The 12,731-nt window shown below is 44.1% G+C and overlaps 1 protein-coding gene across 2 annotated transcripts in view; it reads right to left on the bottom strand.

Moving 5' to 3' along the window:
* Positions 1-334: 334 nt before the first annotated feature.
* Positions 335-12,731, bottom strand: part of caln1 (calneuron 1) — a 56,980-nt gene continuing 44,583 nt past the window's right edge. For both annotated transcript variants that reach the window (XM_028419840.1, XM_028419839.1), the window contains 2 exons: positions 8,781-8,937; positions 335-2,876 (listed from right to left, as the gene is read on the bottom strand). In XM_028419840.1, the coding sequence (XP_028275641.1) occupies positions 2,749-2,876; positions 8,781-8,937 (285 nt within the window). In that variant the 3' untranslated portion in view covers positions 335-2,748. The remainder of the gene's footprint in view (positions 2,877-8,780; positions 8,938-12,731) is intronic.

Genomic DNA, 12,731 nt, shown 5'->3' with positions numbered 1-12,731 from the left:
CTACATGTTTAAATAGTGCACGTGCAAAGTATGTATAGTATGTGCTTGTCTAATAGATATGCTGAGTTATTAGCTATGTACAAAGTTACATAACGAATAAAAAGGGGAAAGAAAACAGTGCTGCTGCAGAGACACCGTGTGTTTACCTCTGTGACTGCATCAGCGGTCGAGACGGGAAATCAGTCCGCAGCCAAACCGTGACTGTGAATAACAGAAACTGCCCCCAAAAAAACACGAAAGAAGGCAAATACTAAAAAACACATGACAGCAGTGACTACCTGTGAATTTGGGGATATTTCTGCTAGATACAAAATTAAAATCTTTTTTTCTCCAGATTAAAAAAATAAGAGTAAAACCCAGTGTGACCTCCAGAGGTTAAAATCATCTGTGAATGAAACCTTTTACAGGTTCAGGAGGACTCTGTCTGCCATAGGCAAGAAATCTATCCCTATAAATACACTGTTTAAATATGTGTTGCTGCTCCACCCGCAGTCCTGGTAGAACAAAGTCAACCTATACATAAAAATCATGTTTCAACAGTTAATATTAACACTTTCCAGACAATGTGATATAATGCCGAGTCCTGCCTGACGACACATTCCCCATAGAAACACACAAACAAACACTGTGATGGGACAACAGCATGGATAGTGTGGTCTCACTTCTCACCTGTAGATGGCACTACAGCACAGACCTACAACCCTCATAGTGTTTCATTGGAATGGACGACAGGTGCAGTGCAAAAACAATAACAGGAACAAACCCAGTCCTACATGACACACACACATTTCTGCCAAAAAACAAAAATGCCCGTTTGATCTTGTGTTTCCATGTGGCAACAGGGAAAAGTGTCTATATTGTGTTGTCTGGGTCACCTCTGCGGAGTTCTATGGCTTTGGCAAGAGGGTTGAGAGGAAACAGAAAGGGGGCCTGTGTCTGCCATGTTTGTGATAAAGCAGCCACCTCTGTCGGCCCGCTGCTCCCTCCCTGCACCTCTGAACCTCTGAGTGAGCAGAGAGCGCCGACGACAGTCATGCACACACACGCACGCACAGATACTGCACACCTGAACAGACACTGGAGACAGAGTATTTACAGAGGAGGACACTGACTTCATCGCATGCACTTGATAATATGGGTGTGTCTATATGCTGAGATGAGAGTCAGTGCAGGAGTTCAGAGCCGAGCCAAACAGTGCACCGCAGGAGTTACTGCACAGATTCTGCAAAGTCATTTCAACTAGTTACCCTGCAGTCTGAATACTGACACTGAGGTGTGTCGCCTTGCATCTATAACCAAAGGGCTGAAGCTAAACATGGTGTGTTTCTGAACTGAACAATTAGCTACGATTGGTCCATGTCCGAGGTTTTCAGAGGGGGGGGCCTAGAGAGTAAATTAAAACACTCTTGACATGCTTGTGTGTGTTTCTTATGGCTTAAAGTTAGTAGCTAGTCAAGACTGAGGCAGTGGCACACACTTAGATATATAGTAAGAGGTCCCATTCATGCTCTAAACCAGCAACACAAATCCAGTCTACCAGCTGATTACAAAGGAAAAAAGCCATCCAGCGAGACCAGCTGAGGTCTGAGGCTGGATCTTTCAGAGCAGGTGGGATCAAACAGACACGGTTAAAACTAATGCTAAAGTTAAAAAAGTAATCTAGATCTGACTGTAAGTCGTAATTGATCAATTTAATGGCCGTATTTTTCTTTTTCTCCTAAATGATGTCACATGGTTGAGTCTGACAGCAGAGAAAAGTATTTAATGACATGTTCAGGTTTGGAACCATGATTAAAAGCTTAATTTAGCGCCAGGCATGCAGGTTTATGTGAAGCCACAGACGTGCTGCGTTTAGATGAGAAGGTGCAATTCAGGTTTTCTCAACTGGAAACATCTCACCACCTGTGCTGCCACCAGCATCCCCCCTCTTACCACCTACAGATCATTAAGACATGTTCTCTGGGGGTGCAGGGTGTTCAAGGGCATTTTGGGAAATGTGGTCAGAAAGTAGAAGAGACGGAGTCAAACCAGCTCACACAGCAACCTCTGGAGTGCACTGAAGAGAACAGACAGAGGGGATAATGTGACAGTGTGAACGCATTGGATTCCTTTAGCCTTTAGAAGCTTGTGCACAGTGTTCACCCCGTAGTGTCCGGGAGGAAGAAATGATCCAAAACCTAGCTTGCAGGGCTGATGATGTGAGGCCTCGGACAGCAGGTGGAAGTACTGAAGCATCACAGGAGCGTACGGATGCTTCTGCATCAGCGGTGAGGAGCTTTCAGGAACTCTAACCAGAGGGCGAGTGCTCTCTTCCTGCTCGGACTGCGGTCCCGGCAGCTCATCAGTCTCCTGGCAGGTGACAGATCAGCACTTCACGTCTCGAAGAGCAGCTCTGCAAATCCTGCACTCATTTATTTAACACATTTTTTTATTGCATCAGGGAAACAGACGACAGTGTGTTATGTGTAATGTCAGCCCTTGAGTGTCCCTGTCAGAGTAAAGGGGGAGGAGTCCTGCATGACTCCTCATGCTGGCTTCATGTTTTTTTGTTTTTTTTAAACTGGACGTCGGGTGGAGACGCGCCTCTTGTTCCAAAGAAAAAAAACAAACATTAAAAACAGGTTTTGTTGATGATTATTTGGAGTGTTTTTTCCTTGGAGTTCTTTTTCCTATCAACAGGGACATGACCTCACCCACTGGCATGCACATGCAGGCTGGCTCCTTCCCAGCTCACAGTGGGCACAGCTACTACTCCATGCCATTCCTCAGCATCTGATTGGCTGCTATGAGCATCACGCTGATGATGAACGCCATGGCGAAGGCGCAGATGAGGCTCTTCCTCACGCACGTCTGACGGTTCTTCTTTGAGGGATGAACTGTAAGAGAGATAAGATGGAATAAGAGATGAGACCACTTGATGTTTCTGAAGCTATCCTGAAGATAATGAAGACACATGTTTGCTCCGTCCTTCATATTTTATATTGAAGGTAAATTTCATTCGTAATTTTCCTTCAAATTATTTATTTTCCACTGTTGTTGGGACCAAAGGAAGTAAGCCTGAAGTGTGATCTCACATTAATGTTGCCGGGCAGAATACCCAGCTCTGCTCTGGATCTCTGCTGGATGAACAGCAGGTTGCTGGGAAGCTACAAGCACAAAGGGCCGGTACAGATCAGCATACAAACAGCCAGATATCACAATAAAAGGTTCAGTTAGTCTGTCTGAATTGCAGCTGACTCCTCCCTCAGAATAATCTAGTATCTCAATGTTTATTTTTACTCATTTAACCACCAGTCGAAGCCATCACATCATAAAGCACACCGCTTAACATCGCAGATGGATACGGACACAAAAACACACAGCAACAGCTACCCGAGAGTTTCTCAAAAACCTGGGAGCTCAGTCACCTGATCTGCTGATGTTTTGGGTCATATAGACAGACACTTTTCTGCTGTGAGTATTGTTGTATTTGCTCTAACCCTGCCTGTGGTGCAAGGAATCCTGGGATATGTTGGGTCATAAAGGATCCACCGCTGCACCTTTCACTATCAGGGAAAAGATGTCCTTGACTGCAGCTGAAGGAACCTTCACAATGGGACAGTTTTCGTGTGAATGGACACTTTAAGTGAAAGTCTGTGCTGAATTTTATGAAATGTCTTCGAGGCGTCCCTTAGATGCGACCGACAGTATGTTTGTCACACAAAAATGAACTCTAAACCAGTCTCCTTGTTGTAAAGGCTGCACTGCATCATGCCCAGAGGGGTTTCTAATATTTCTAATATTTTGTCCACTTAAATCAAGTCAGAGGACACACAAACATCAGAAAGGAAAACCGATGGGGGAGCAGAGAAGTACAGAATTTACCTGCTAGCAAAATCCACCACAAAAAGCCTAGAAAGCGTATACACACACACACACACACACCAACACACACACAGACTGGTTACTCAGCAGCTCTACCTCTCTGCAGCGGGTGAGATGATTTTACCGGGCCGCGGTAATTAGGGGAGCCGAGCCAATGACCTGCAGCCACACGGTTCTCACTTGCTCTATTTTTAACTCTCAATTTTAAAGAAGCACTGAGGTCATCAAAAATGCTTCTCGACAGTCCAAAGAAAACGCAATGTGAAAAGTAGGAGGACAGAAACGGCTGAATACTTCTTGGAGTCGGTGTCATTAGTCTGCTGAAAAACAACATTCCAGACGTTCACATACTGGGAAACATAAAGAGCCTTTCAGCCAAATGACTAATGAGCTCTGAGGCGATCATCAAGGTTATGTAAGTCCACGCTGAGCGCATGATTCGACTCCATCTTTACATATTTGATCAGCTTTTCTGAGAACGAATCTTTTTTCAGGAACACTTACTCACAGTCACACCTTGGCGCTGCCCGCTGAACACACACAGGCTCATCTGTTGATGTTTGTATGAGAGAGACAGAGGAACACGCCACCTTACAGCTGTTACAGACATCAGCTACTCGCCACCTTTGGTTCGTAAAACCATGAAAAAACTGAATAAACATTCGTCCTGAATAAATGTACTGAAGAGAGAACAATGATTAAGGTCTTTGAACACATCTTTTGACACATTTATCTTCACAATAGCTTAATGCTGATTGGTCTGAACCACCTGTGGTTCGGCTGTAAGCACACAGGCTCCACCCTGACAGATTTGTTCTTTGATTATGTCTCATAAGGTGAATATTTTTTATCTAACATGGAAAATTTATAGAAATGGAAGCAAACAGGTTACAGACAAGCACAACAGCTCCTCCAGGGAAAGGTCCTGCACCTTTACTAAGAGGAGTGCTGAGTGCGGAGTAAACGGCCGTCTGGTTCCCCTGGCTGCTACAGGAGTTTCATTAACTTCTACTTACTGCACAGGAAATCTAATTTTCCCCAAACCATTGTTAGTGAGGATGAGCCGAGCAGGGCGTCAATGGAAAAAACACGTGTTGTGGTCTGAGTTGTGGTCTAGACATTTGTTCTCAGTCCAGTCGCCTGAACCTGCCGCCGGCCTCGTAAAACACCTCAGCAGCCGCCCAAAGCAACGACCACACAGCCAAATATGCACAGAGGGCCGCCGCGGTCCGGGCTGTGATGAAGTGTACGCCGCTGACTTACAGCCGGCATTTCTGCTCACTTTCAGGAGCAGCACTCAAACTGACAATCATGCTGCGACTATAAATCCTTATTTTACGGTTTCTGCTTCACTTTTGATCACATCTCTGTGCAGGCTGCTCTCTGCGTTGACGTTTATTCTCATGTTGTGATCATGGGAGAAGAGTTGGTTAATCAGAGAGAGTACATATGATTTGTATTGTTTTTCTTTTTGCTGATGTTTGTTTGTGGGTATTGTGTTTGTCCAGATATTAGCATATACCCTGATGCAGCACTTCTTTTTATTTAGTGGTGGGAAGATTAAAACTAGCAAGGGATCAATATTACACCCCCTTTGGCATTTTGAATACGTGTGGAAATAAAGCCTCTGCCCACTTCATTTTATGAGTTTTTCCTAAAATAGGGTTATTGTTCATTACTTAACAGGGCGTGGCATTAAAAATATTATTTTATATCTGAATCCACTGTGTTCAATATTTGTACTACACCAGCTGTACTGATGTCAAATATAGTCTGAGTAGCCTAGTTCCCATGTGTGTCTCCTGTGTGTGTCTTTGTGTCTATATGCTGTGTGTCTAATATTATATATTACGTGTGTATTTTATATATATATATATATATATATATATATATATATATATATATATATATAAAATACACACGCACAGATTATTTAAGCACTCTAACTTTTTTCCAGTAAAAAACACATTATGTAATTATGTAAATACATGTAAATTAAATAACTCTGTGTGATGATTATTTTCTGGTGGTTTTAACTACAAAGCTACTGTTTGAGTTTTTTTTACATACATTTGTTAAAATGTTTTTTTACCATTTTCATCCATAAACCCAATTAAGTGGATTAATGTTTTAATGGATTAATTGTTTCAGCCATTCTGATATAGTTTTGCTGCTGTGCTTTGGATCATTGTCCACCAAGCTTTAACTGTCACACAGATGGCCTCACGTTCGTCTCTCTCTGGTACACAGGGGAGTTCTAACACACCTGAATGCTGAGAGCAGCAAACTGCCCAAACGTCTGCTTTTATGGTGAGGGGACAGTGATCAGTTTGGCATTAAAACGAAGAATATTAAACATCTGTGGAAGCTATAAAGCGCTAAAAACATCAGCCAATCCTCCGGGTGGACCCTGCGCGGAGGATTGGCTGGTTGTCACTCTCTTCCTGCACCAGAGAGGTACGTGCATGATGGCCGAAGTCACAGACCGCAGCTCGTCTTCAGGTAATGCACGTCCATGTGATTGGGAGGCGTGGCTTCGGGGTGAGCTCCGAGAGAAAGGGCCGTGTGTTTACTTTCCGAATCTGGCTGACTCTCACTGAGTTTTCAAAATCTCCTACTCTACCTTCAAATCCTATAGAAGCAGAAAAGGCCTACTTAGTGTTGCCCACAAGCTTACTAAAAAAAAACTAAAACCAGAACTAATCTGAACCCGAATGATGCAGCTGCACAAGCGTGCATTGCATCTATAAGCACTCACTGACACACCTGTGTGGCAGCTGTGACATTCATGGATCAGAGTTGATTTCCACGCCTCAGATGCTCCTACAGCATGATTTTCTTCACATTAAGCTGTCGGTGTGATCTGCTGAGCGATGAATCAGTGCCTGGAGAACATGTATGGATCACTGGTTACATTTCTTTATTCCACTGTTTTCCAGCTTTTCACTGCATCGATTCAACAGCACGGTAAAGCCGGGGGGAAATCATACTCCTCTTATGCTACCTCATATATCAGGAAGCTGAAGTAATAAGTGCTCGCATAGCGTGATGGAGTGTATTCAGTATGAATTGCAGTGTGACACGACGTATTGATTTCTCCATGACGGAGCACATTTTGGTGGCTGCTGGTCCTCGGGGACCTTGGGGCTGACAGATGTGATCATTCTGTGTGTGGTTCTGATGGTGGTCAACCTTCATCATAAACCTGAAGACGGACATCATGTCGTCAACACTCTGAACCAGTTTTTGTACCCTGATAAAGCGCCGCTGCATTCCACGCCCATCCTCAGTGACACCCACTAAATCCTTGTTAGTAAGAACTCACAGTTTGGCGCTGTTTGGCCTCCGAGCATCATCTTGATGAAAAATGACCATGAAAAGAAAAGTTTCAAAAGCATCCTGTTTCACGCAGTCTGGTCACAGCCTCGAATATGCTGCCTTCAGGACATGCAGGAACTTTTAGTGTCGTGATGTATTTTTCAAGTCAAGGTGCACATGAAATTACAGAGCTGATGATTTCATTGCTCACAAAACCATTTTGATGGTGGATCAACTCACTCACAACAGTGTGAACGGTCCCTCCTCCACAGCCTGAGAGGGGTCTGCAGCACCTGGATCAGCGCTCTGTGTTTCAGACAGGAACAAACAGGGAACTACACATGGCCGGCGGCATAGATCCACTACGCCACCGGCTACTAGCACTGAGCTGACAGCAGCATGTCCTGCTGAATGGAGGCAACACTTTCAGTTAAGCTGAAGCGACGCGGCCGCTTGTTTGGAAACTTTCTTAAAATAGAAACAGTTCTGAAGACATTTCAGAGGTGAAAAACAAACCATGGAGGTTCTAGATTTTCTGGCCCAGATAGTCCAGTAGTTAGGAACTCAAGTGCAGAACAAGGTTGGGTTAGCTTCCAGCAAACCTCCACACTGCTCCTCCACCGCCAACAGATCGAGCATGGTGGAGGAACAGATCCCAGGGATCACGGAGCTGATCCAGCAGATCATCACACCGACTCTTTTTACATGACTTTACGTGGCTCAATAGCTCATGATCTCTGTAATACATGAGCACATGACCCACGGCTAATGGTTTAGCATACTAAGATATCTGTGCTATGTACAAATGTCAGGTAGCTTCTTCTTCCAAACTCACAGACTTGCAAATTGCTCCTTTACCTTTTCTTTCAGGGCTTTGTTTTCCAATCTGATCAATCATTTCCCCCGCCTCTTTTTTCGATAATGTGACTTTGGAAAAGCCTTTAAGCTTTCTAATCAGGGCTCACTGGCAAGAACAGGAGCAGCTGAAGTGCATGTGGAAAGCCATCGCACTCATTACTGGTCTCATTTTCCAGCAGGCTCTCCATAAATGCATCGTTGTGGTAGGAGGGCAGTAAGAGGCAAATAAATTAATCAAGTTTACTCTACAACAGGTCAAACTGATGATTATGAGCGGTGGCTCAGCCCTGTCATTTTCTAATAAACTGTTTAACGTACAAAATTCTGTCCAGTTTCAAAAGCCGAGTCTGAATCCAAACACGTCATTTAAATTTGTATATTAAAAAACCAACAAACAGACGTTTTCATGTTTTTGTGCTGAGGGAGTCAAAGAGTCCCAGAATACCCTCGGCTGCTCTATCCATGTCCATAAATCTTGGATGGCTAGTTTTGCAGAGCGAGGTCATGCATTTTTTATCTGCGCCACTTCCGCACAGGTGACCAGCTGACACGGACGCCCTGAATCAATAAATCAGCAGGTGAGCTGGATGTGGATCACGAGGAGACTTAAATTCTTCCTGACAGCACGGATTATGTCTCCTCCCTCCTTACCCACACGCCACTGACTGCATGTCTACCACACACACACACAGTTGCCTAAGTGCCTGTGTGTGAAGTTCATTCAGGGACCTTTGGCTCACCTCCCTCAAACTCGGTCTGACAGTTCCCAGAGTTTTCCTTCAGGCTTTCTTCCTCGTTGATGATGATGTTCTCAATGTCCTTCATGGTCAGGTGATCGCGGAAGGCGTAGAACAGGATGTGTTTCAGCTCCTCCAGGGTGATCCTCTGCATGTCGAACTGCGGAAAGAGAGAGAGAGAGAGAGGAGATAAATAAAAGGCTGATTTCTTCTCACATAAATAATCTGTGTGTAACTCTGCAGCCTGGCAGAGGAGCAGGTGAACTCAGGTGACACGATTTTCCCACAGGTCATTGAATTTTGTCTCCATAAAATCACAAAAAAATCCCATAAATCACCATGCATGTTGGTTATTCTTTGCACATACCCTTACAGATGCCAGTCTGATGCATTCACTTTAATCAGACAGTGGCACAAACTTGATGCGCTGATTAAATTAAATGTGCAGAAGTGATGGTCTTAAAGTGATTGATCTATTGATTTATGGCTCCATTTACACAAATCAATCCAACAAAGAAAGCCCAGATGCACACATACAGACACGAAGATGTCTGAAGGTCGTCTCTGAGGGGGAAAAGTGTTTGAGCCATAAGCTCGGGAACACAGAGCCGGGCATTGATCCTCTCCTGGAGAGCAATGCTTCACATCGAGAAGGGTCCTTTAAGAAGAAGGTGATTTAAGTTGATGTTTAAATGCATTATAGCGAAGTTTCAGATACAGCACGAGTGAATACAAACCTGGAAGTGAGCCCTGAAACTGTAAATTCCTCTGAACAAGCTGGTGTTTTTGATAATCCCATCCCTGCTGTGCACACGTTATGAGCAGCTGAGTATCATTTTTACTACGAGCCCTCTCTGACTGGTCAGAACCAGATGGCGTCAGCAAATGGGAGGGGGGACATCGCTGAGTCTTAATTGGCCCGATCCTGACCTAGTTTGGAACGTCTCTAACTGACTCTGAACAATGATTAGCACCGCTGCCCCCCTGATGTCGAACACACGGCCTTGAACCCACCAGGTGGTCGGTGCTTTTTCTGTGCCGTGTGTGCGCTCTCATCCGTTACAGCCTCTGCCTTCCACACCGGGCACGCTGGGCTGGGCGGCAGCTCGCTGTGACCCTGAAGACAACGAGCTGCACACAGGATGGATGGATACGCACAACAATGGCTGAGCCAGTGAAAGCTGCGCCAGGCCGAGGCCGAGGAGGAGGGTTCAAACCTCACTGAACACCTCTGATGATTATATTAATCATGAAATAATAACATAAGGTGTCTGGATTTATTATAATTAAGCTATATTTATTCAGAGGCCACATGACCTTGAGTAGAAGATGTAAAAACATGAGTAGCTGACTCTTCAGTAAAACCCGGTCCATTGGCCTGATACCAATTTGAAGTCAGACAGGGACATGATGTCATACCCAGGCAACCCTGGTACAAATAAAGATAAATAAAGTCTTTTACAGAGTAGAAACTGTCAGTCAAAATCTTCCAAAGCTGCTGCAGAGAAAATGATGACACATGACAGAACAAGACTCCTGCAGGCTGCAAAGAACACCTGATAAATGGCGGTCTCGTGGTCATATTGGGGTGCGACCTGTACTAACCCAAAGGTAGCATTAAGGCATCAGCATGTATGTGATGCTGTAATGAGATAAGTGGTTTTAAAGTTTTATTTCACGGCTGTTAAAGCACAAACTGAGCGTCTACCTGGATTTTCTGACTTTGAGCGACATGTCAATAACATGACAAATGACTGAACACACTTTTCACCACCTTCCATCTCAGTCTGCAGATCTCACAGTGTGTTTGTTGCGCTCAGTGATATCAGGATGGATGATGCTTTCGAGTGAAGGATAACATTCGCTGGACTTCCTGGCGAGCCCACTGGCTGGATAATTACATAAATCGGTGCATAAATCACACTCGGACACTTCCCATCGATACCATTTGTTATCTCTCAACCTCAGAGTGAGCTAATGAACACTCACAGCAATCCCGCCTGAAACGTTAATCAGCCTCCATAAAGATTCATTAGAGGAGCTAATTAAAAGGTCGGGCGGCACGTTCTCATCTTTTGTTTGCCGGGTCATTAATCAAAAGGGGGAAAAGTAAATGTAAACGTTGGCGAGACAAAAGTAAAATAAAAGGAACATAATAATAATAGAGTTATAAATCACATGCATTTTAAAATGAAATGTAAATTAGGAGCGGGGACAATTATTCCCTATGCTGGCTGCGCATATGTAAATATTCAATGGTCTGCAGCAGCTGAAGGAATGAAAGGAAGGACACAGCTGCAATCTGTTCTTTAACACTATAGCTGTGGTGCAGTAAAAAGGAGACAGTCACTAAAATTCAGATGATGAATATTGATCATATCCAAAGCCTTGAAAGACTTCAAGTCCCCAGACCTCAGTAAACAAGCATCACAAAGCATCACAAGTTAGCACATGTTATGACAAAATTAAAGAAATGTATCAGCTCCAGCTGACATTCAGGTCTTCACTGCATCCCAACATGTCCCAACACACACATGTGGTTGTGTCTCCTGGGCTGTAAAGCTTCACTTTGTCACTTTTAGTTGCTGTTTGGCCAAAAAAAGCTGTGAGAACAGATCAGTTTGGGTTACAGCAGATGCACATCATTACCAGATGTTACAGGATAAACATCTGCAGGATGAAAGTCGTGTCCTTTTTTTATGGGTACCAGTTCTACCCTAACCTGGACATTTATGTGCATTAACATCTTGTCAGTACATCCTTCAGAAACAAGAATGACAGGGTCTAACACAACAGAGTACATATCACTATGTTACGATTGTGCTCCTAAGGGAAAAGGGAATTAGTTATTTAAACCAACGTTTAAGACCTAAGTCAACCACAGGATCTACGACGCTGACACTGTCTGAGTGAGAGAGAGAGACATAGACACAACTCCAACGGGCCTGACAACCTCCACAGTCATTAAATCCTTTGATGAAGTTTTTTGATCACAGCAATTTCTGTGTGCATCAAGATGAGTGAAAGAAACGCCATCAAAAGCATCAATATTTCTACTAATGCACAAGACATGACACTGAAACATCTCTATATAAACGGATGCTAAATAACAAGTCAAACTTCGAATGGATTCAGGAAATCAGCAATGATTCACAGGCCTGTCAATCAGAGCAGATGACTCCACAAAACTAGATGAAAGTCCACAAAGAGAGGCAGTGAGGGGGGGGGGGTCACAGTCTGTATCTCAGAAGACAGGGATTTGTCTCCTGTGTCCTCAGTGTGTTTTCACAGGCGGCACCAGAACTACTATTTTACTTTTTCCATCCTTTTCTCCTGTCCGTGGTGATAAGTCCTGATCCAGCCTACATGCATGGCCACTGGAGGGTGCATGAAAAAACACTGGTCATGTTGATAGCCTTGAAAATCAACTGCTGGTAGTATCATTTCTTTATGGTGACAATGAGCTTTTTTTTTTATCCAGGACTCAACAATCACAACCAAAAACACACTAAAAGTCTATCTTGTGTGTAAAGGTAAAGCTTGGCTGTGTGCTTGAATAAATGAAGTGCTGACTAAACAGACACATCTACCTGAAGGGATCCTGCAGCATCTGTCATTTAAAGTCACAGCCTGTTTTTTTTTTATCCCCCAAGGAGGGAGGGAGACAGGTCGGCAGCCTAATTGTGTTTACCCGACCTTGTGCGACCTTGCCACCTCCTAACGACGACATCGCTGGCGGACATCAAGAGAGACTGCCAGGACTTCATTTGGCAGGGAAGCTCGCCGCAGGACAGTTTCCTTCACTGAGCACTGCAGTGGCAGATAATGACAAAAAAAGCTATTTTCATTTCACTTTCCATATCTCACAGCCTACATTCAACTCCGAGCATGGACTGACCTTTACACAGAATACGGTGAAAGAAAGGGCAGCAGAGAAGAATGACACACCGGGAC

This window comes from Parambassis ranga, chromosome 13 (genome assembly GCF_900634625.1).
Source record: "Parambassis ranga chromosome 13, fParRan2.1, whole genome shotgun sequence".
In the NCBI taxonomy this organism is placed as follows: Eukaryota; Metazoa; Chordata; class Actinopteri; family Ambassidae; genus Parambassis; species Parambassis ranga.
The sequence above is the reverse complement of the archived record's forward strand: the minus strand, read 5'-3'. Positions and strand labels throughout refer to the sequence as shown.